At 42.3% G+C, this 24,409-nt stretch overlaps 1 protein-coding gene across 1 annotated transcript; it reads right to left on the bottom strand.

The window, feature by feature from the left end:
- Nucleotides 1-2,875: 2,875 nt before the first annotated feature.
- On the bottom strand, nucleotides 2,876-20,951 carry LOC142036449 (solute carrier family 2, facilitated glucose transporter member 11-like). Its single transcript, XM_075039624.1, has 13 exons — nucleotides 20,258-20,951; nucleotides 11,732-11,830; nucleotides 10,578-10,738; nucleotides 9,939-10,063; nucleotides 8,936-9,065; nucleotides 7,814-7,962; nucleotides 6,915-7,102; nucleotides 5,475-5,585; nucleotides 4,707-4,808; nucleotides 4,295-4,370; nucleotides 4,065-4,142; nucleotides 3,836-3,963; nucleotides 2,876-3,082 (listed from the first exon to the last, which is right to left on the bottom strand). Exons 1-13 carry the CDS (start codon nucleotides 20,282-20,284, stop codon nucleotides 2,876-2,878), a joined length of 1,581 nt encoding a protein of 526 aa, XP_074895725.1. The 5' UTR covers nucleotides 20,285-20,951.
- Between the last annotated feature and the right edge of the window lie 3,458 nt (nucleotides 20,952-24,409).

Here is a 24,409-nt window from a genome sequence, read left to right as displayed (position 1 = left end):
CAGCTTCTGTGGCGGAAAGGTCTAATGAGATACTTGAACAATTCAGTGTTACTTCTTACTTTCTGTCAGGACACACTAAAAGCTACTTTTGAAATAACTGTCCTTCTCTTTTGCTGTTTCTCTCATTTTATCTTTCCTTTTAACATCTTCTGTTTCCTGTATCAAATTTGAATGTCATATCTCTGTTTCCAGGCCTTTTTGTGCTGTCCTGTCCCTTGCAAGTCTGTTTTTATTTTTCTTTTCCCTCTCAAAGGAGTTCTGTCAGATTAACAGCAAACCATTTTGCCAGACTCAGACAGCAGCCTTCAGGCACCTTAGAGTGGGGCCACAGGCAGGGAGCAGATAAGCCTGAATGAACTGGAGGGGAAAGGACGATTCGCTCTTTGAGCTGAGGATGGGTAGCTTGGCTTCTGGAAGGATGGACACACATGGCAGCTCTGGGACTTTCTGGAGCAGTTTTTAAACACTTTGTCTGTCTGTGGCCGGATTTTAACATCCAGTTGATCAAAGAGTCCCTGTTCTTCTTCCTCCTGTTTGTGTTTCTCCCAGAATACTCATACTGCCATCTCATTTCTATCTGGCCTCACACTTTTGTTCAGTGCTGTAACATGGAAAAAGCAAGACTTAAATGCCTAGTATAGTTCTTTTACTTATTTTCCTAAAGAAGAGGACAGGATGAGTCTTTCCAACTAGAATTTGAACACTACAAGAAATGTGTTTATTCCAGACCCAGTACTTAGCTCACCCAATACCTTTGGCTTGGAGGGATTTTGTTTTCAAAGATGCCACGTATTGAACTTGTGTGATCCTGGAAATCAAATAGATACAATGCAGATTCACAAGTACCTCTTTAACTTTTATTCCCAATCCATGCTAGTTTATGGCAGTGTTAATGATTTACCACACTTTCCCTCTTGCAGACAGTATTTACTAGTAGGAGGGAAGAAGGGAAGAAGTCAGGCATGCTGGACAAGATCATGCTGTAGAAAGACATGTATAAGCAAATGAGTTTTTAGTGTCTTGTGGGACACTAAAAACTTCCTCACTGTGAAGCAGTAAGGTTGAGAAAGACCAGGCCAGGTAAAGACTTTTAAAATAATCAAGGTCTTACCTAATCCTTTCTTTTCACAATACTTTAAATGTTTCTTCTTTTTTTTTCCTGCATTTTTGACCAGAAGAAGGAATTTATGTTGGTTTTTACTGTGGTATTCTGCAATCCATGACCTCCAGCCTTGAAACTATAAACTTTGTCTAGCTTTTCTTGTAATATGATGATTGTCATAGAAAGGATGGCTATATTGGGGAAGTCCACTGCTCTTAGTATTAGCTCTTGGCACTGCTACAAATATTGTTGGAGGACAGTGTGAAGATAAAATAGCAGGAGCCTTAGGGCTGTGAAGGAAACTGCCGCTCAATATTCAGGTCCTTTTGCAAATTTTATTGTGCAGCATCTGCAACAGTCAATAGTGAAGATCTCATTTCCAGAACAAGACAGACACAATATTCCCTGACCCCAATAACACACTCCCAGAAGATGGGCCCTCCTGTGTCCCTGACTCTTCAATCAATGAAAACCAAATGCAGGCATGATCAGTAGGATGTGTTTTCCTAGTCACTGCTTTTTATTTCCTTATCAGTAAACTGCAAAGCATGAAGAAGAGCAAGAGTGTGTCATGTCATATAGCAATGAACACAAAAAATGAAGCCCTTTTCACCATGTTTTGTAATGAAAACGTGGACTACTCAGAGACCTGGAAAGAGAAGCAAACCCTCAGACTTACAGACTGGGTTCTCTGGGAAAGGCACCACTCTTTTTTGTCTCATCAGTACCAGTTAACTCGTGGGAACTCAGTTCCATTGAAACCCAGTGTTCCTTCTCTCTGACATGAAAAAACTCCAGGCTGAAGACATGCTACATAGTCATTGCCAATGGAGAAAGAGAACCTGCCCACTGGGGATTAGCCCACTCATGATTTCCTGCAGCTCTGCTTTTTTTGCTCATGCTTTCTTTCAGTGCTGACATATCCACATTTGTCCCAATAGAAGAATCTCCGAAATCTAGGCAATTACCAAGCAAGAGGTTTAGCTTGAGGTGACAAGTTATGCTGGGATGCTTCTCTAGCATAGTGTCTCCTTTACACCAGGACTTTATACCTCCTTTACACCTTTTTTCTTCAGACGTAGCAATGAGTTCCCCCTGCCCCCTCTCCAAAAACAAAGGGTGAAGACCTTGCTCCAGGTCACAGAATTATGGTCATAAGCTCTTCAAGAATGTCCTAGTTGCCCCTATACCATGTACTTGGTCTCAAGTCTAATTGTAAGAGGGAGGAACATTGCATACCGATTCTGCCTACTGATAGGTAAGATACTCTTCTTCCATTGGATTAAAGAGCTAAACACTTCTTTTCACTTGGACTGAAGCTCCTTATCTGGGAAAGCTCAGCAGCACTGACTTGTTAAAAGGAGCAGATAATTTCAACGTGAAAACTCTGCTGCTTTCTCTCAGTTTCACAAGTATGCTGTGCATTTGAACCTTTCACACTCAATTCCTCCAGTTACTGTGGAGTCCTGGTTTTGGTAAGAAAATTAGCAGATCCTGTGTTTTCAGTTTACACAGCTGCTAACTTGCAGGGACTGACAAAGATCCTATTTCTTTATACACTGTGTTTAATTTTTTTCTGCAGACGATTTAATTCAGTTCATATTTCAGCAGTTGGAGAGAACAACCAAGTTCATCCTGCATCCTGCACTGCAGGTGATTATTTTTAAAATACACATTTGTGCTGTTTGTGGAGCAATGGATTCTCTCTTGCTTAGTGAGGCTTCTGGGCACTACATTAATGAAACAGCAAAATATGGAGTGGAGAGTTTGTTATTAAAGTCTAGTAACAGTCATCACTGAGCAGTTACTCTGCTGTAGGGCTGTCTGTCTCTTCTTTCCACGGTAGTTCAGGCGGTTGAACTCCTCCATGACCTGCAGCATGGTCTTTCCTTTGGTCTCTGGCATCACCAGGAAGACAAAGATAGCCATGGACAGACAGTATGTCAGGAAAATGATGAAAGAGAAGCTACCAAGACCTTCCTGTAGGAAAAGAAAGAGACAAAACATGTTCATATAAATTGATCTAGATTTCTTTCTCTTATGATATGAAGTTTCTGGTTTTGTATTTACTAAAAAACTTGGTCATGGACTCAGTTGATGTAAATCCTGCTTGCTGCCACCTGGGGAATGGCACCAAGTGGTAAGATGAACTAATTCTCCTTCCCTGTTTTAAGGAGGAAAGTTGTATGCTTGGCAGAGATTGATTGTCACTGACAATTCAGAGAAGCGCTGAGCTTCAGTTACTCTTCCTTTCTGCTCCATCCTTCTCAGTCTGTGCTAGACTGTGGAAGGTACATAGTGTGTTAGCTTTGCCCCTCCTTGCACAGTCCAAAACTGCAAAGACTTTAGTTTCCTGCTACTTACAAGTGCTGGGTGAGATCTCTGGGACTACCCATTTTCCACATTAACCCCAAAGGAGATGCACATACAGGACAAAGGGGGAAAAGAAGGGAGTCCCTCATAACATTCAGATGATGTCTAGACAGTGTTGGTGCCTCTGTCACCACTTCTGTGTTTGCCAGTGTCACACTCTAACTGTGTGTAGAGTTAGCAGCATTTTGTGGTTCTGCTGGGCTTTCACTAGAAATCTGGGTAAAAAGAAAGAGGCCATCAGAACTGCAATTAGTTTGGGCTCTGTCCTTTGCATGAAGTGTTGAAAAAGAGAAGTACGCTCTGGGTTCAAGAAGGGTCTAAACTCCTCTGAACCGAAACAAAACACCCTACTTTGCTTACCACAATGAAAGGGAACAAAAGTCCAAGGATGAATAGTTGGATCCAGTTTGTAGCACCATTAAAAACATAAGCAGCTGGTCTGTATGACTGAATAAATATTTCTGTGGGCAAGGGGCATAATACTCCAGCTGAAAAAAATGTTGGAGAAAAAAGGAAGTTTAGAAATTTTGCAGGCTGCTTCTGTAACTCACACTTCATATTGCCACAGAAGTTAATGGTTTTAACTGACCTGGAAATGTTTGAGGTGCTGCTTGGCTCTTCAGGAGGAAGGCATGTAGAAATGCAATATGAAATGAAGTTTTACCTCCTACCACAGTATGGAGGGCAATATCTACTCCTGCGCTGAATCAGGAGTAGAGATTCACTCTAACTGTGGAACAGCTATGCCTGGGACCTCTCCTAAAGGCTGCAGTGAGGAAGGAATGAGTTTATGAAACCATTCCAGTAGAAAATACCAACCTGGCCCAATGCCAAAGCTCATGATGAAAATAAAGATGAGTGCAACAGAGCAGTATGGTATCCAGGAAAAGGAATCCTATGGTAGGAAATGAAAAGCAATTAAGATTTTATTTATTCAGCTCCATTAGAACATTGATCACTGCTAAGGGTGTCAATGTTGAACATACATCTGTTTCCTTTACTTCCAGAAGCTTCACAAGAAGATAGTCTTGGCAGTGATCATGGTTGTATTAAAGCTATTGGCTTTAAATCTGCATGTACATGGCTGGGAGCGGATGTCTGTTAGTACGATGGTTAGCCCCAAAAGTACTTCTACTCCCACTAAAAAGTTATTTGGGTGGAGGGAAATAGTAATATCTGCCATACAATAAAACATGAAGACAGGACACAGCTTTAATGTGTGAGGTCTTACCTGTAGTGAAAGAGTGACTGTGAGGAGCCCTAAAGCCAAGGCCATAACAGTGTAGCTTTTCCACAGCAGTGTCTTCCTCCCTGCACGCTCAATTAGGAAACCCTGCAACCAGGAGGATACGCTGTCAGCTCCAAAGGACAGACCTTAAAGGCAGGCACCAGTGAGCTGCTGCAGTAGCTGCCTTCACTGGCCAGGTAGGGGATGTCTTCAGAGTCAGGGACTGGGATGTGGTACCTCCTCTGGGAGGGTGAGTAAAGGCATCTGGGGTCCTGAGGCATAAAAGCATAAAGGTCCTGAGCAGGACCAAGAGGTGCAGGGAGGCAGGGGAAGGTGGGGAGGTGCAGGGCTGCAAGGAGCATTGCCCAGGCAGAGGAGGCCTGAGATGGCACTCTGCAAGCAAAGGATAGCAAGGGAGCAAAATGGAAATGCTTGCACTGTTAATTGCCATGAATCCTACAGCTGTTAGTCTTACTGACAAGTGGACTCAGGGATGGTCACCTGCCCTTCCTACAGGGGAAACTGGAACTCCCAAGGCTGGCTCAGGCTGGGTCATGATTTTGAGGGAAATACTCTCCTGTCCTACCATAAATTGAATATAAATGCCCATGTTTGCATGGTGTGTAGAGATGATTTTGTGTGATTAGAGCAAAGTACTATGGTTGATTTGTTGCAGAAGTTTGATTCCTGAAGCTCCTTTTACAGTAGTTCTGAGTATTGAAATGAACCATGCATTACAGCAGAATGAAATTCAGCTGAAGAGCCACTTACACACAGAACTGTGGTGAGGATCTCGGTGATCCCAACTCCCAGGGAGACATAGTGGGTTTGAGCAGGGGGGATTCCAGCATTTATAAAGACACTGTATGCATAAAAGTAAACCTGGAAAGCATAGAAATGTGTGAAGGCTGTACCCATGTGATCATGTTTACACTAGCTTCTGTCTTTTTTGACAGAAAATAACTAGTCAGACCTTAACAAAAGTGAAAATCTTGATTTCAGTAACTAATCCTCAATGTTTTCATGTGGCTTATTTGTGCCAGTTTTTACTAGCAGCTCTGTGTTGAACTCAGTAACAAATACAGCCTTTTTCTTCTTTTTTTGCTTGCTTTCAGCACTGCCTTTGTTTTATGTTACAGGTTATAATTCTGACATCTTCCACATGTATTAGCATCTCATGTACTTTGGATGAGAAGCATACGGAAATATGGACAGTATATACTAAACAAATGGTCTAAATTATCTTTCTACATCATCTTTAAGCCTTTGCAGTGATTTTGATAGTTATCATTTTTTCCAGATGTAAGCACTCCTAAAGCATAAGAAACTCCACTGTTAATATGCTCAATTTCTACTGGTCCTTCATGGTATAGTTACTGCTGCACTAGTGAGGATAGAAAGGGGTCTTATGAATCTTGAAGTCTTTCTGAATTTGCAAAATTAATCATAGAATCATAGAGTCATTTGGGTTGGAAAAGACCTTTAAGATCATCAAGTCCAACCATTAACCTAGCACTGCCAAGTCCACCACTAAACCATGTCCCTAAGCACCACATCTATACATCTTTTAAATACCTCCAGGGATGGTGAATCAAGATAATCTGGATTTTGAAACTTTTATGCTTTTATCATAAGCTCATTTTATACAATAACTATTCCAATACTCAATACTATTTACTGAAACATATATAGGCATAGTTACAGAGAAAAGATACATTAGAGAGTATATATCAGTAACTGGGATGTTGTAATTGTCTGCAATCTGAGCAAGTGCAAAGTTAAAGGATTTAAAAAGAAACCCAAAGAGGTAAGAGTATGGAAATGCAATGCCAGTGTACGTTACAAACCTGACTCAGTTTGTACTGAAATGGTTGAACAATTTTGGGTAGTGCATTCTGGAGTTCAGAGACCCAGAGGAGGTTATGCTGTTCTTTTCTTGTTCTGTATTTGGGATTTTATTTTATCCCCTTCCATTCTCTTATCATAACAGGGTAATCCATAGAGATGCCTTCAGATGGCACTTGCTAAAACACAGTTCTTGACTTATCCCAGGTCCCAAACTTCCACAGGAAAACATTATAAGGAACAGTAACAACAGATCCCCTCCTTACAGTCACTGTTGCAGTCAGCACTTTACTACTCTTTGCAGAGCTTACTTTTTGCCAAGAAACTGCAAGCAATCTAGAAAGCAGAGAAAAGTAGCACACGTACCACATTGACGCCAATTAACTGCATGCATGAGGCGAGAAGAAAGAGAGTGATGAGCTGCCAACGGACAGATTTGTCACGAAAAAGATCACAAATGGTCTTAGCCTTCTCCCCACGGATGGCTTCCTGCTCTGCCATCATGTCATCTATTTCAGCCATATGGTCACCATCTCCCCAGAGCTGCTTCACAGCTGGAAGGAGACAAAGAAAGAAGATGACTCCTGGTCCAAGCTAACCAGCACAGACATGAATTCAGAGGATTACTTCCTGCCTTGCAGAGTGTGTTATTTGAGCTTCAGGCTCTGTGCTTTTGTGAACTTCCTAGAGATCTGGGTTCAGATTAGGCACAGATCCAGTTCATTGCTATCTGTTTTTACCCATAATCACAACCTCACCTTTGGCCAATAGCTGCTTAGTGTTTCAATGTAAATCACACCTAAAGTCTTACCAATCCTTCCCCAAACACTGTCCTGCGAAAGGTGCAGTTCTAGTGCACACACCAAAACACAGACAAGGAAAAATGACTCCTACATTAAAAAATAAGTCTATATCTAAAGAGTTCTCTCTTTTTATAGTTAAAAACCCACAATGGCTGTTTCTCTGTTTATGTCAGTAGTTGCTGTTAGGGTTACTGAAGAACTGGAATGCTTACGGATATAGCATGACAGTAAAGAGCATCTCTTCCTTACATGGAGCCAGAAAGTACCATATCCACACCCTGACTGTTCAGGGCAGAATCTGTACTGATGGAAACACAAGCTCTGTGTGATCACGTCCCTCAGAAGATCCTGGCAGAGGGTAAGGGAAATACTAGTGCCAAGAGAGCACTAATATCAAAACAGAAGAAGCTGTCTTTCATTTAAGCTGAAGGTGGTTTCAGTGCCAAAAGACCATTTCCTTACCTTTGATGCATCCCTCTTTGTCCTTTTTGTCAATGAACAGGTAGCGGGGAGAGTCTGGGAAGAAGGGGAGGGTGAGAAGCTGAAAGAGGGCGGGAAGTGCATTGACTGCCATGAGAACAGGCCAGAGAGCATCTACTCCGAGAACTTCTCTGAAACAAAACCAGCAGAGCGAGAGGAGCTGAGCAACTGCTGGCCACGTGAGCACACGCTGACACAGGGTGGTCCCTCAGCCCTGCTGCGTGTGTCCTGGCTGCTTGCGCCAAGGAGTCTCCAGCATTTCTCAGCTCAGAAAAATGAAAATCTCAATGGGAGGTGGAAGGGTGAGAGCAGAGTGCTGTTGCCTGCAGCACGCCAATTACACAGTGTAGCCACCTGTTGCTCAGTGGCAAGTGCAGCAAGGCTAACTGCATCCTCCTGCAGCAGCTGAGGGCCCACAGGGACAAACAGTGTCCCTGCACAAGGGCTGAAGGAAGAACCTGCGGTGGCTGATCCCTCTGATTCTGATCCAAAGTCTCAAGTTACAATTAAGATAGGATCCACTGGGTTATCAGCCTGATATTGACTCCCCCAAATAGCAGCCACTGGGTTTCCTGCAGCTTTGAGAATACTGTCACCAGAATGATGCGTGCCCTGGGAATGGGACAGACCATCTTTGGCACCGGACAGGCAGAAGGAGCCTGTGCTAGGGCAAATGAATCCATCATACGTTTCTGGTTTTGCGTGTGTGTTTGATGAGTGGGTGTGCCAGTTTTTGTGTATTTTCAAGAAAGTTTGGATGGATCTGATATTCCCTGCTCCTAAAAAAATAAAACATAAAGATCAGTTCTTACAAAAGATAGATTTCTTTCAAACCCATTTAAATCTGTTAAAGGTTTTTATTATCTGTATTTTGATCTGTCTTTGCCAGGAAGCAACAGTGTTCTTCAGGATTAAGTATTTTGTATGATTTCTGTCTCCCATTCACTTAAGTCAGGAATTTGGGCTGAGCTAATTCAGTTTGGCTGCCTAGGGTACCCTGAAAACATGTCTAAAAATAGTTACCGATTTGCCTATCCTAAGCTTGCCTTGATATATGTATATATTTTAATAACAATAAATTAAATAGCCCTCAGACCCCCTTACCTGAGACCCAGAGCAAATCCTACAAACTTTCCGACAGCAGTGGCAGTAGAAGCTGTTATGGCAATCAGGCCGCGGAGCTTCCGTGGGGCACATTCCCCAGCATACATGAGATGGATATTCAGAGCTAAGCCTGCAGTGACAAATGACTGTTAGGGCAATTCAGACTCCCATAGGTCTGGTGTTTTGGAGGGGACCATGACAGGCAAAGCATATAGGGTTAGGCTCTGAGACACTTTTTTAACCATGCTGAGTATGTGTCTGCCTGACATGAAGCATGTTCCCATTACAGTGGCCTTGCATCTTTGCTAAATGTTTCATTAAGCAAGTATGTTCCTCTGGGAAATCTGTCCTTCAGCAGGCTGGCCTTCTCTTACAATGTTTCCTACAGCCACATATACAGGATTGCTGTTATTCCCTTTAATCTAGATTATATATTTCAGTGTCTACTCAGGATGCTATGTGCCTTATTTTGTGCTTGAAACCAATAAGTTAACAAATGCTATATATTTCATTTGCTCAGCGAATTTTTTTTGCTGGTTAGTATTATCTTTATCCAATTGCTCAGGGATTGAAAACGCTGACAGAATGTAACCTTCTGAGGCATGTGGAAGTTAGAATTGCCCAGCATGAAAACCATTCCCTTGTCTGTAATATGGAAGGCCGTATCAGCCACAACAAGCAGCAACAGAAACAACAGAGGTCAGCTTTCTATATAGTGAGCATGCTCCCCTGAAATATTGCATATGTTGGCTTTTTCACAAGTTGGCAGTACTTTTTATATGGATTGGATGTAAAGATAAAAGAATGAGAAATGGAGATGTCACACGTGATTAATTTAATTATGTTTCTGTTTTCTTATTTAGTTAAAAATGCATTCAGCAATCAGGCCCTTTGCAGAGTTTAGTAAAAATCTGTGATCAGTATACTCAGTTTGGTAAATCTTTTTGACCCTCAGTCTGGTCCTCCCAACTATTTAATACCATAGGTAGGAATGCTAATTTACCTCCACACACTCCAGAAAATAATCTTCCAGCAATGATCATCTCAAAGGATCCACACAGCCGGCTAAGTCCCATCAGAGTTGCACTCAGCAGAGCAGGGATATTGGCGAACAGCATGGCTTTCTTCCTGGAATTAATTTAAATTAATGTGAGCATAAATACTGTCCATGTGTCATTCACAGCCTGACAGAAGTGGCATGAATTGTGCCATGGTTAAAGACTCTATGTCAGCCTCTGAGATCAGCTGCAGTGAAGTAAATGGGAAATGGGAATGGGAAAACTTTGTCATGGACTGATAAGTTAGTTGAAGCTTTTGATGCCTCTAGTGGAGCCAATATCTACACTGAAGAACAAGCTTTGTGAGCAGTTGTCTGTGAAATTCACTTTAAAATGCATGCACTCCTTATGTGATTTCTCTGGACTGGATTTGCTTTGGAATTTATAAGCGAGAGGCTATGATTTTCTTTGTGATCATTGGCAGATTTTGCCATTCTGTTTCTTCACTGAACTGATCCTTCATCTGAAGCAGGTCTGGGCTGCTCACAGTGCCACTTTACAACCAGTGTTTCTCCCAGGACATCATCACTTATTTTTGCAGTTGTGGGTGTAAACAGAAAGACTAATGTAATCACTATTCCTACCTTCCAAATCTAACAGACAAATATCCAGCAGACAGGGACCCCAGAAGCCCACCAATGCTGTAAATGGACACAACAAAGGACCACATCAAAGTAATCATGTCTTCGCTGGGAGAAGAGCTGTATCTCTTCAGCCAGGTCTCACGGATGAAATTTTTGATGTACTTTAAAAGAAAAACAGAAACCAATGGACTCAGTCAACATGGTTTTGCATAATTGCACCTCTTTTTTACTTCTCTTACCTACTTACTGCTCTTTTTGATACATTTCCAATGACACCTTGGTTGAAATCTTAGCCCCAGTGAAATCAAAGGGAATTTTGCCACTAACATCCCTGGAGTTAATGTTTTAGCAACAAGGTGCAACGAATAAGTATCTCAATATTAAATATCAATGGTGAGTGTCACTAAGAGAGTGGCAGGTTGGTCTTCTGTTTATGTGCTAAACCCTGATTGTTTTGCTACCTGATCTTCCTTGCCATTCCTGCTTGTCTCTCTGTCTCTCTTGTCCACCTGCTGCTTCCTGTCTGATGCCTTAGGTGAAATCCAGGTTTGACTTCAACTGACTTCAGTGAGATCAGGATTTGTCGCTTGATGTGGCCCATTGTGGGGTCTCTCTGACCTACTGTTCATAACATCCATGGCACCCTCATTCTTGATGAGGGTTCCCAATGTGGTAACAGTATGAGTTCAATGTCCTTGGCGCCATTCAGGATGACAAACTTGTCCCCTGATTTTCCTTTTCCAGCTGCAGGTATCAGTGCTGACCTCAGCTCTAGAGCTACAGTCCTTCCCTGTCCTATTTCACCTTACAGTCACTTAGACCTAGTGTATGTGGCCAAGCACATGGTACAGAGGACTCCCTGAGCACTGGAAAGAGGAGAATGTCCTGGAAGCAATCCAACTCAGTAAGGGGGAAATGTCTTACTTTATAGATATCATTCATCCTGCCCTTTCCCAGTTCTGTCACACCAGACATTTAACTTCTGCTAAATGAAACAAAAGAGCAATAGCAGCCACTCTTAGAACCAAGAAACCACAATAAGTCTAGTTTTGAGAGCAGAAATGAAAAAGTTATTGATCGCATATAGAGGCAGGAATGCATGAGGACACTGAAATCCATGCTGGTAGCTCAAGTTTTCAGCTGTCCGTGCTTACCTCAGCAGGAGAATTGATAATGGAGACCTGCAACCCATACTGGAATGATCCACCAATGCCCAGGACAAAAGCCAGGAGGAAGAGATTGTAGCTCATTTTCTGGGAGGAAATAAAAACAGCAAACAAAGCTGGTACAGCTATTCAGACATGCCCCCAGCTGTCCTGTTTTACCTCCAGGAACTCTAACAGCTTGAGCAATGCCATGCACCTGCCTCCTCTGAGACCAAGGAGCCAGTGCAGAGTGCAACAGAAGACCACAGCTACTAAAGCAAAGGACAGTGAGAAATTTGAGAGGCAAAGCTTGTAGCTGTTTCCCAGAACCCAGTTACACACTTCAGTGCTTCTGTTTTCAGCTTTGGCCATCTTAATCTGCACTATCATAGGGTAACTATTTGCAGGAGCATGGTGCAATGTGCAAGCATTATGTGCACGATTCTATTTGTCCTTTCTTCTCCTTCTCCTTTCCCGCTTGTTATGTCACCTAAATGAATATTTTGCTCAGTGACTTGGCTGAGACTGCATAAACATTTGGGGATTGAAGGGCATTCCTGGTTTCATTGTTTATTCATCCTTTCTTAGAACTATATCGGCTAGGAGGCTTAAGAGTAACCCCCCCAATATAGTACTGTGATACATGCATACCCCATCCCTCCCACTCCCACTGTTCTCTGTTACTGAGTGTCCTAGTGATATTCTGTCCAGCAATGATGGCATGATGCTGCATTTCTATCTCTAGAACAGATAATATTCAAAAGCAATGCTGAACAATGACTGCCAAACATTTACAAGCTGATTTCTAATCAGGTGAATGTCATTGCTTGAATGGGCATCAAATTTATCCATGTTGCAATATCACTGGCTTCAAAGGAGTCAGCTCTAAATAAATTTGGTACTTGGCACATTCATATATTAAATGACAACAATCTCCTGTTTGTCAAAGAACTAGGAAGAAATGAGATTCACAGTCTCTACTACTAGACATCCCTACCATCCTTCATGCTACAAAAAATGTCACACATCAGCAGGAAACTCCCCATCAGCAAAAAAATCAGTAAGCTCTATTCTAAGTGCAAATTTTATATCGCACCTGCAGCAAATTTCTTAGTCTCATCCCCATTCTGTGCTATAACACCACCGCTTGCTTCTTCTGTTGCATCTCTTGGGTGATTTTTCCAGTCTAATAGATTTTAATTTAAGGAAGATTTTTTTAACTTCATAGTCATCCTAAAATTGGTTTTTAAAAACATTTTTGTTTTATCTTTTCTGGGTATCCACTCCTATACCTCCTTGACTAGAAAGGATTGTTTTCCATCCTTTGGTGTTTACATCTTTCAGATACTTTGTTATTCATAAGTCTTTTATTGTGGAGGACTTTTTCAGTCTTCCAGGCCTCCTCCATCTATCAAATCATATAGCTTTTTTTTGTTGCTGTGGTCTGAACTCCCTTGGTTTGTCTTCCCCTGTTATGTATCAGACATTAAATATAAACATGCTCTTAAATCCAGTTTTCTTTGCTTTTTAAAAATAATTCCTTGCAAGATATTTGGTATCTTTCAGATATGACCTCATACGATTATTTTAACCACATCTGATTCAGATTTTTTTTTTCTGTACTTAATTTATGCAACAGGTCTTTCAGAATAGCAGAAAGGAAAAGTATGCAAAAATTCTATTTGGGGAAAAAAAAGATAAACATATACCAACTTGCATGCAAAAGTAGTCATCGCCACTTGCAGACTAGGTCTTTCCTGATGCTTTCTTTGGTTACTTTGGAAAAAAGTCACTTTATATATAGAGAAAGAGTAGCCTGAGATAATATTTCAACATGTCATTTCATTCTTTCTCAGTGTTTACACTCCCTTTGGTTTGTCATGAAGTTCTTGCTATTTGGTTTGTCATTATTGTATTGGTTACTGATGAAACTGCAGATAATTTTGGCAAGCTGTGCATTCATGCCAGGTCACTAGGGAAAAGAAGCTCCAGCAGCAGCTGACAAATAATATGAGCTGCAGGAGATGAGTAAAGGACAATAAAAAAGGCACTGATGGAAGCCAAAGTCCAGATACTGGCGCAAACTAGAGTGGACTGGCGTGGACTCCCCAGGTCATAGGTTGGGTAATCAGTTATCACATTTAAAGGAAAAGTTCCTGACTGCTACTTTGAGCCTCAATACAGCAAAGCCTTCTGAAGCCTGACTTGACCAAGCCTGACTAAGCCTATGCATTCAACTCTTGAATTATGGGATCAGTTGACACTTTAAGAGCAATGGTCATTGCCTGAAAGTTCAAGTGTGTGTCCCTGTAATACATGGTAGATGGTAGGAAAGTTGAATGTCTGTCTTAAATCCTGACTGTAAAATAAATAAATTACATCTTTACTTTTATCCATAATTCTCAAAGGGCCTCTTTATCTAGCAGTCTCCAAGATGGTTCTGTTAAAATGCTTTTACAAGTTATTCAAACACTTAGGGGGAGATTCTTTCTCCTGGTGAGTGGCTGCACTTGGCAGTTCCCCAAGCTAGGATGCTGCGTGTCTGGAAGAATCCCAGCCGCAGCTGGGTTGTAAGTGAGAGGTGGCTTGTGCAGAGGAGCATTGTCTGAGGACAGCAGCAGTAACTATTTTTCTCTGGTGTTGATAGTTATGAATCGATCCAACAGTGCACGGTGATTTGATTTGTAAACAATAATATGAACTATGAATCTCTGAGGATCACTTTTCAACATGTATTTTTGCTTAACACTTCACAGGGTAAGAAAATTGACCTAAACAAGTGTCATATATTTTTTCAGTTGAAGGTGTTTTAATTCAGTAACAATTAACCAACTTGTTAAATGCTGCAATTAAAATGTAACCAATTAGACCAATTAAAATGTAACCACTGTTTGTCTTTGCTTAATCAGTCTAAAGACACCTGATTTCAGGCCATAGTCAGAAAAAAAGCTGGAGGTTGGAATTAGTGTTTTCTGACACATGTACTCGCAGGACTGGCTCCGAAACTCAGGAAGTCAAGTAAATGTGCATAATTTCTGAACAGGCGTGTTTCATACTGTCAGGTGCAGACAGCTTCCGTCCTTCCAGGGCTCTGGGGGAAGGCACAACAATACTGACTCGTGGGAGTAGCCACAAAAGTGGCCAAGGTGAGGGCCTCTGGACATTGGAGGACTTCTCCCAGTCTTAACCAATTCTTCTCTGATGTGTACATCTCAGCAGTGTGTGCCAGGTCCCTCCCTCTGCCCAGGCAGTCTCTTCAGTCCATCCCCTGCTTCCTAGCCTGTATCTTTTCTACTGCCTTGTTGTCTTTTCTTCACTTCTGTCCCCTGTCCTTTCTCTGGTCCTCACTAAAGGAATGACAGAATATTTTGATACCATCATGATGGTACCAGCACTTTTTGCTTTGACTGTGTCTTTTACTCTTTCCATCTGCCCCTTACTGCTCTCTCCAAACTATAGAAATGAAAAGTATCTCTGCAGTTCCCAGCTCCATGGAGTCCTGCTCTTGATTGTCTTGTCTCAAAATCCTGTGTATTTCAAAATCTCAGTGCCGTCCAAGAGCAGAGATACCTGCTCTTGCCCATGTCTGTATACGAATGACTTCTAAAATAGCAGCAATCACAAATGAACAAAAGTTTAGTTTTATTTTTCCTATGTTATAAACCTTAGGTAGTGAAAGACAGTTCTTGCACAGACTCCTCTTCTGAGCAGTAGATCTGCTGCTCCACTCATGCCCAGCATGACAGTAATACACTCCGGAATTGTTTACAGTCTTGTCATTCAAAAATGTTGTATTTTTTTAAAAATGCAGTTAAAAAATATACTGAAAGAAACTTTAACTACTTATTTTGAAAATGTATGTGGTGTTCTTTGCTGCAACCATCAGCAGTCCTGTGATTTTCATACAAACAAAGCCAAAAGAAAAGAGATGGCTTGATTATGATTTTGAGAAGAAACTGGAAGAAATTTCACCAGTCAACCCAATGCCTGTGAAAGGCAATATTAAATGAGGAGTGTTGCCCTGTTCTGTACCAGGTTAGCTAAAAAGAATCAGTACCACATCTGGGTCTTTTCCGATATGCTGTATGGACACAACAAGAACATGCTGTGAAGAATGTTCTGCTGTGATCTAAATCTCCACATCCAAAATAAGCTGCTGCTATAAGAGCACCTCACCACACCCTAACCTTAGCAGAGCGCAGATGTAAAACCCAAAAAGATGCACCAGCAGTGTCCGTGAGAGTAGTACAAGTTGGACTAGAGAATTACTTGTGCTTTGCAACACAAGTTGTCTGGAAGACAACAAACAAGCCATGAAGAAAACCTGTCCAGAATAAATAGTCTGCAAAACAATGCCCCAAAATCAGTTGTATAATAAGCCACTTAGCAAGTACTAGAAGCTTTCTTCCTAATCCACGTCACATGTTTTTATAGCTGAAAATAATTAACTGCTCACTATTGCTCAACAAGTATGGGTCTATTTGAAATCACTTAATAACAGAAACAAGGGGAGCACCAAGACAAGGTACTGAGAATTCCACCTGGTGTCTGAAAACAGAACTTAATCATATTAATTTCTGTGTTAGGGAGCCCAGATTCAGGGGCAGGGAAAGAAAGGCTTCTGAGATGGAAGTTACTGTTTGTCTGGAGGAGAAATATAGAAGAAATTCAGAAGAAATTTGCTAAAGCATTTCATGGTGTTGCTTGATGATAGAATAAGGCATCATTCTGTCACTCTCTAATATGGATTCTAAAATATGTATGTGTTACTTAGCACTAAAAACTGAAAACAGATTATTAAACTTTCATTGGGATATATCAGTTCACGTATATCTTTTCAAGGTGAACTTAAGAACCTAAGAGTGATATATTGTCCCTAACCCTACTTATCTCTTAGTGTCCCTGCAAAAGAACACAACCACTGCAGAATTTCCCCCAGATACCATCCTCCTTTCTTCTGCTATGTGGTGGGTTTGATCTCTCCAGGGCCTTTATAAAAAACTGCATGGGTCTGAGCTTTGAAGTTCCATTTCTTGAACACTTCCAAGGATTCCAGGAAGGACTTTCCCTTTGTCTCAGGAAGAAAAAACCCAATGTAGAGTGCAGTGCAGACGCAGTCCACAAGGAATGGGACACAGCAGAAATGTGCTAGACTTTTCTGAGGCGGAGGAAAAAAACAAGACCGTGTTGGTGACATTCTGTACAATGACAAATAGGCCACTAATCTCTGTTCCTGTGTGGACTAACTTCACCCGGGGAGTATTTCTGTACACCCTGGTGAGGGCCTCACATGCCTAGATGCAACAGGTCCCCAGGACAGTTTGGGAGATTTGACAGAGCAGGAAGAGTAGTATCTCAAAATGTCTTTTTCTGTCTTTCTCTCTATATGTAATTGTATAGAATGGGGACCCACAGTAGGAAATAAGACAGGATTGGATATTGTGGAGTTCTGCTCCCTTTCACTTCAGGAATCACCTTAGGGAATGATGCCAGGGTCTGGCCAAGGGAAATTACATCACAACTCTAGTCCCAGCTGTTCTCAGCTGAGGACAGAGGAGGAATATTGGTCATCCATGCCCCATATTAATCCTCTTCCAGCCTCACATCAGAAATCACAGTGGGGAACATGGAGGAAGTTTGGTTTAGAGGAGTTCTGACCACTTTCCTCATAAAGATACTTTTCATGGCAGTGCTATCTTGCTGTGTGACTGCAGCTTGTGATATTCCAGGCCCTGTCTCTTTTCCTGGTCACTATAAGAGCCTCTTTCTTGTACAAAACACTAAAGAGCTGCAGGTGGTTGCTTTGCCTTTGGGAACCCACCACAATGAATGGAAGAGCTGTTCCGATCAGAAATAGGTTGAACCAGAGCAGAGAGCCACAGATCATGTAAGCAACTGGCCAGGGCGTTTGATCAAAAACCTCTGTGGGGAGAATTCCTGTTACACCAGCTGGAAAAAGAAATGGCAAGAAAGTTAATAATACCGTTAACATTGTATTAAAAACCAGAGAACATATACTAACAAGCAAAAGCAACATGAAGTATATGAGAACAGTAAATTATTCTCACTAGTCAACAATGCCAGAACAAGTGGTAATAGAGATTAACTGCAGTGGGGAAATTTTAGGTTAAATATTAAGGACTGGCTAATTATTCAAACTCTCTCATGTTAGAATAAACTGCCAGGAAAGGTTTTGTAATCCACATTATTCTCACCAGGACCCAACTGTGAGAATGGCTTATAATTAATTCAACCCTATAGCACTGTAGGGACTGGGGCAAGAAATTACTGCCAACTCATGTGGCATGTGACAGTGGCAGCTTGGTTCTTTTCTCACTTGTCTTCCTTCAAACTCATGTAAGTGAACAGAACCTCACATCTACTCACACACGGCGCAAACATCTGCACACTCACACAGCCTGTGTGCTGCCCCCACGACCACAAAAACTAATGGATTCTGCCAAGAAAATGCATGTTAGTAGGCTAACAAATAGATGTGGAAATTGTGCTTTCAGGTATCTGCAAGTAAATAATCAGATGACATAGCTGTCAATCTCTAGGGTTAAAGTGAAGCATTAGAAATGCTGGTCTACAGACAGTGACGATGATGCAGTGTCTGACAAAATACTTCTGCATTACCCTGTCTGGACATGAGTGCTGAGAGACTGCCTGGCTGCTGTACATAAAGAGCTTCCTTGGCATGAAAAGCAATGTAAATCCAAAATTTGTAATTAACAGCCTCCTCACTGACTCAACAGAGTCGGCATGTCAGCAGAGTGCATTAAGAGTCTCACACAAGTGACAGACATGATCAGATCACAGCTCCCCATGATGATTACAACATATGGGATTTTGTCCTGAGGAATTCCAGCCTCTTGGAACACGTAAGCTGCATAAAAATACATCTGGGGAGAGAAAAGAGGAGAAAGCAGTGAGGGAAAATGTCTGAAAATACATCCCATTGTTTTTCCTGAAGGATCAAGCAGAGAATGACTAATGTGCTGTCATACAGACTATTTTGACAGCGTCCCTCTGAATCTTGCCATAATGCACAGGTGTACTTTGGGAACTATGCACCTGAGGTTTGAAGATCTCCACAGGCAGAGCAGACCACTATTCGTTCTTCCCCTGCAGCAGGAATGTTAAACCCAAGAGCTTGCACCGATGTCTTGCGATACAGCAGTGCTGCTGATTGCTGTGGCTGCCAGGCTGCTTACTGAATCATTCCCACAGAGCTGCATGGTGCTGCTCAGAACAACGATACTCATCAGCTGCCACCTCAAAGCTGGATTTTGGAAGAGCTCCCAAGGGTCCTTTGCCCTCTGACCTTTAACAGCAGCCTGTTGAGCCAGCATCTCTTCCACTCAGGTCACTGTTGCCTCTGAGCTTCTGCAGTGCTGCAAGGACAAGGGAACCCCTAATTCCCTGAACTTTACCTTCAGTTTGCCTGCTCTGCAGGGTGATGGATTGAGCAGCAAGTGATGGCTGCAGAAAGCTGTAGGACAGAGTCTGTGATCATGGTGTTACCTTCACAGAGATGGCCAGTTGTGGTGCGGCCAGTTGTGGTGCAGCCTCTTGAAGGATTTGGGGGAAAGGAGTGCAAATCCCTGACCATTGTTTGATAAGACAGTATTTCCAACCAGTGCCATTTTAGCAGTCATGCTTCTGACTCAGATCTCAAGTGACTTCCCTGGGACATGCAGGCAATTAAGATGTTCTTGGTACACAGCACATATTCTCCGGAAATTAATTCCAGCCGCTCTGTATATGGGGATTTGTATGCTACAAATCTAAGCAAATCCCTTAATATGAATTGGCTTCAGATTTGGTCATGAGCTCTTCAACCAGCATTTATTTCACTTCATAGTTACAAAACATATTCGCCATTGTGAACACAAGTCCCACCTTTTGACCCTACCATTGTAGCAAAAAAGTCTTTTGTAGGAAGATGCCTTTCAATTACCTCAATAGATCAAAAATATTTAAGATTATAGAATGTTCTTCAGTTTGGAAAGAGGAAGTGATCATATCTGGAACTTGATATGATACTTCTTACATGTAAAAGTTGTGGCACCATTCTCAAAACGTCGGGGCCCAAGACTGTGCATAAAAGCAGGATGCATAAAAGCTGCGTTCATCTGCGTTCAGAATTACTGTGGATGTTCATACAAATACATACCCAACCACCACCTGGGCACTATTTAAGGGTGCAGCAGCTAATGCAATTACAAACATTGATGGCACCACATATTTTGTACAGACGAAGTATGGTCCCCTGGTTTAGAAAAACATTATCCATGGGACTAGTGACATAGCCATGGTATTGGGCTTAAAGCTTTTATGTTCATCTAAGGAGGCTGGCAGGGTCACCAAACAGAACATTTGTCTTGGAAAGAAGTCTACATTTCAATCTGCTTTGGACTGAACGTGCTGGACTATATGTTAAGAATAGGCAATCAACCTTCTCACTGTTTATGTGCCCACTCAGTAGATCTCACATGCTCAGTGAGAGGCTAACAGTCATCCTAAACTCACCAAAGAAGCAGGATTCTTTATCTCCATGGTCAATCAAGAGGTATCTGGGGCTTTCAGAGAACCAAGGCAGAGCCATGAGCTGGATCAGGGCAGGCACCACATTTCTAGCTAAAAGGAATGGTCAGCTCTCCTCCCCTCCTAGTGGCTCCCTAGAGAAAAAAAAAAAAAAACAACAAACAAAAAACCCCAACATAATTTGCACAGTACATTTTACAACCTGGCAAGAGCCCAGCATCCTCTGCTGCATGTGGACACTCAAAAAGAAAGAAAAAAGAGGGGTAGTAAAGAAAAAAAAAGAAAAAAAAAGAGAAGAATAAGTATAAACTGATCCTCTTGCTCCACATTACTTGAGTCCAACAACTTCTCACAGCACCAACCCCAGGGCTGTAAACAATGCAGAGGTCAAGGCCACAGCTCCTCTGAGCTTCTTTGGGGCACTTTCTGCCAGATACATGGGCTGAATGTTCATGCTTACACCTGGGCAAGGCAGACAAATGCTGACCTCAGCTTGTAGACAGAGGAGACGAGGACAAATGCAGTCAGCCACCTCTCGAGGTTGCCAGCTGGACCCTTCTGTTGTAGGCCATGTGATGACTGATCTACTGTTCCGTCATGATTTCCTATTTAAAAGGATGGCAGAAAACTGAGCACAAAAATGATGGTGATTATGTAGGTGGTTACTGTGGTATGGAGTTGAGCTGAAATCCTTGTAATGCTTCAGCTGGGTCAGAATATGATGAGAAGGTAATGTGGGAGAAAGAACTGTTCCCCATTGGGTTTTGAGACATTAAATACTGCCATATTAGGTAGTTTCTCCTGCCAGAATGTTAATGGCAGACTGATCTGTGATAGAAAACATGTTTTCATGATTTTTAACTATGGTGGATATTGTGCTGTAGGGCTCATAATTCCTCTTGTACTAATGGAAGCTGCAAAGCTTAAAATAAAATCCAGCACTCTCTTGCCTTCCCAATATGATGGCCATGGGACCAGCAACAACAGCCCCAGTGCGTCCTCCCAGAGGGCACACAGAGACAGTGAAAGACCACAGAGGCAGCATCACGTTGCTCTCAAGGCGAATGCCTGTGCACTCCAGCCAGGATTCATTCATGAACGTCTGGATGTACTGAGGGAAGGACAGTGCTGCATAACCATGACATAAAGATGAAGGACACTGAGAAATGTAAAGGCTTCCTTATCAATATATCTGTTTATTCTGTGTTCATGCCTCCAAATCTTTGGTTGAAAATGGCCTCCAGTTCTTAGATGTGTTTTTAACAGAGGGTTAGAGTGTAAAACTGCAGCTGTTGAAAAGTTGTACTTGGTTTGTATCTGTATGTAGCTATCCCGGATAATTTAAAAATGTATTTTGTAGGTCTGACTTTGAATTTAAGGGCAAAAGCCAATTTCAAAGGATGCAGGTTGGAAAATTTTAGAATTAGATTTGCTAAGCAGTTGAAACAAGGCTTCTGAATAAATTCTTGTGACACTAGGTCCTGCTCAAGGGTGGCTTTTGACAACAAAGTCCTGTACCTCAGATGTGAATTATACAGAGGGAACAACACATCCTTCCCTTCTCACCCTCAGTATTAGCAGACCGCATATTTTCAGTGGCAGGCTACTGTTTATAGCCAGACTGAGGACACTAAGGAAGTGTCTGTCTCAGGAGGAGGCTCTCAGACTAGCAGTACTTACTGAAGTTGGAGCATTGATGATGGAGATGTTGTAACCATATTGGAAAGTGCCTCCAATCCCAGTGCCACATGTTGTCAGGATCAGGATCTTGCTCTAAAGCTGAAGAACACTGATAGAAAATGGATGGCTTCCTTGTACAGAATAAAATGGCTCAACACATATTTGGTCCATTCATGCTTTGAGTGGTGTGAAGTGGAGATTAGAATAGGCTATGAATGTTGTAAGATGGGAGGTGCCAAAGACAGACACCCCCCCCCCCCAATCTTTAAACTATCTCCCTCTACTGCAGATTAGTATTAATAATTCATTGCCATTCACAAAGAATTTGGGACTGCTTTGGGGCAAAGGCCTGCAAGTGTCTTTGGTTTAATATTTAACATGTATGCTTACAAAAAGTCAGTGCAAAAACAGTAAATAGTGGTAGAGACTGGTGTTATAACTTCAGTTAATTCAATTCATTACAAAAACCTGTACTCACATAGTGAATTATTCAAGAAGCGCTGCCAAATTTGTTTAAGTTTGATGACTTCTGCCTCATTTCTAGCTAAGCTCTATTGGACAGAGCTTCTCTGTGGTAGGGGTGATTTTCTCACGGCCATTTATATCCAGTGCATTTCTGATTCATTGGCATGCTGTTTCTTCTACCTTTTCATGGTAATGACACATATTTTAGTTTAAAATAGAGTGCCTTTCCTATGCTACTTCACATGTTGTACAGAGCAGACAATGTCTCTCTGCCGAACTTTCTCATTACACAGTTGTTCCTACATGTTATTTTGTTTAGCTGTCTATAATTGCATATTCAGCCAGAATAGCTTCTACATCTTCAGTATTATGTTACAGGTGAAATACGTGACAGACAGTGGGTCCTATACCATGTTCTGGTCTCCTTGAGGTCATTTCTTCATCAGTATTGCACATTGCTTATATTGCTGTCTAACACTGCTGCTATGCCTTTGGAAGCATGGGCAGGTGAATGGGGCTGCTTCATGCAGCATCATGGGATCAGGGTGTTGGTATAAAAATGAGGTCTCTTGACTTTTTGAAGGGTGTAGAACAAGCTGTCCTGGCTGACACAGTATGGCAACTGAGAGCTTACTGGCAGGCTTGTGAGCAAAAAACATCCATCTTTCTCCCCTCGCAGTAGGATGCCCTGAACATTACAGTATAAGTGGGTGTCCTGCATCAGAACAACACCAGGTCTAACTGTAGAGAGTCAGGGACACTGTGTAGAAACTTTCTAAACAGTTTCGTTGATCTTTCCTCCTCTGTCATGTTCGTAAGCCTCAGGTCATTCTTGCCACTATTGCCTGGACACTTTCCTGTGTGACTCTGCCTTCAAATTGACCTACAGCTTCTGCAGAGGACCACAGCTGAGTGTGAGTAGCATCACGTCTCCATGTTCACCTCACTGTCAGTGAACATCCCTTTCTCCTTGCAGCCATACCACCTGGTTGGCTGCTCTCTCTCTCTCTCTCTCTCTCACCCCCCCATCCTTGTCAGTTCACACCTATTTTGTGCTTCTGCCTTTGGTTTCCTGTCTGTATGTGAGATCCTGTGTCTGGCAAGCTGTGCCCTGATGGTGTCCTTGGATTGGTAGCACTGTCCCATGTCTCAAGACCACTTTGAGCTTGCTGGGGCCCCCTGGCCTTCAGCCTGACACCTCCTGCACAATGTTCTGGGTGGCCCAGGGCCAGGATGGCCTTTGCCAGCCCCCTGCTTGCAAACCCCTCCCAGTGGGACAGCTCTGCGGGTGACATGAAGAACCCATGCTCAGGTTTGGCTGTTCGCCAGTTAGTGCACGGCACCTCAGGCTAGATTGTGTTCTGCTACATGAATATGACCCCATTGACCCTGAGAAGAACTTAGATAACCCAAAGCTGGGGAGCTCTTTCTGCTCTACCTGCTCATTTTCTCCTTACAGAGCCATCTAATGAAGAAAAGGAAAGTTTTCCCTAGTCTCAGAATAGTTCTAAAATCACAAATTAAAATAATCTTAGATTTTTCCTTTCCTCAAAGCCTTTTCTTGTAAATAACTTCCATACCAGCCTGAGGCAGGATGTTCTCCTAGGACAGCAATGAAGCCAGACCATTCCAACCCTGCAGCAAGAAGAGGCCAAGCTCTCCCCGTCCCACTTAGAAGCGGGTACATTTCACTTGCACTTTCCTTGGCTACACCACTTCCCTGTCCTATTACTGAGACCTGAACTAAGGATTGTGCACCTGATATCTCTGCTCTTCCCAGTTATTCTAGTTCTCCAAGTGAGAGAGGTCCTCTCCCTACAACAGCACATTTCTTTTTTAATCACAATGCCTAGGAATGTAACAGTCCTCCTGCTCATTTCCCTGCTTTCATTATAGAGTACATTCCCTATCAGGTCCTGTATCACAGAGCTCTTTTGTGGCCATGAGCTAAAGGAAAATGGTTTGCCTCTCCCTTCAGGAGCCACCAAACAG

Source organism: Buteo buteo, chromosome 11 (genome assembly GCF_964188355.1).
Source record: "Buteo buteo chromosome 11, bButBut1.hap1.1, whole genome shotgun sequence".
NCBI classification, from domain to species: domain Eukaryota; kingdom Metazoa; phylum Chordata; class Aves; order Accipitriformes; family Accipitridae; genus Buteo; species Buteo buteo.
Note: the sequence above shows the minus strand (reverse complement) of the source record. Positions and strands in the feature narration are given on the sequence as shown.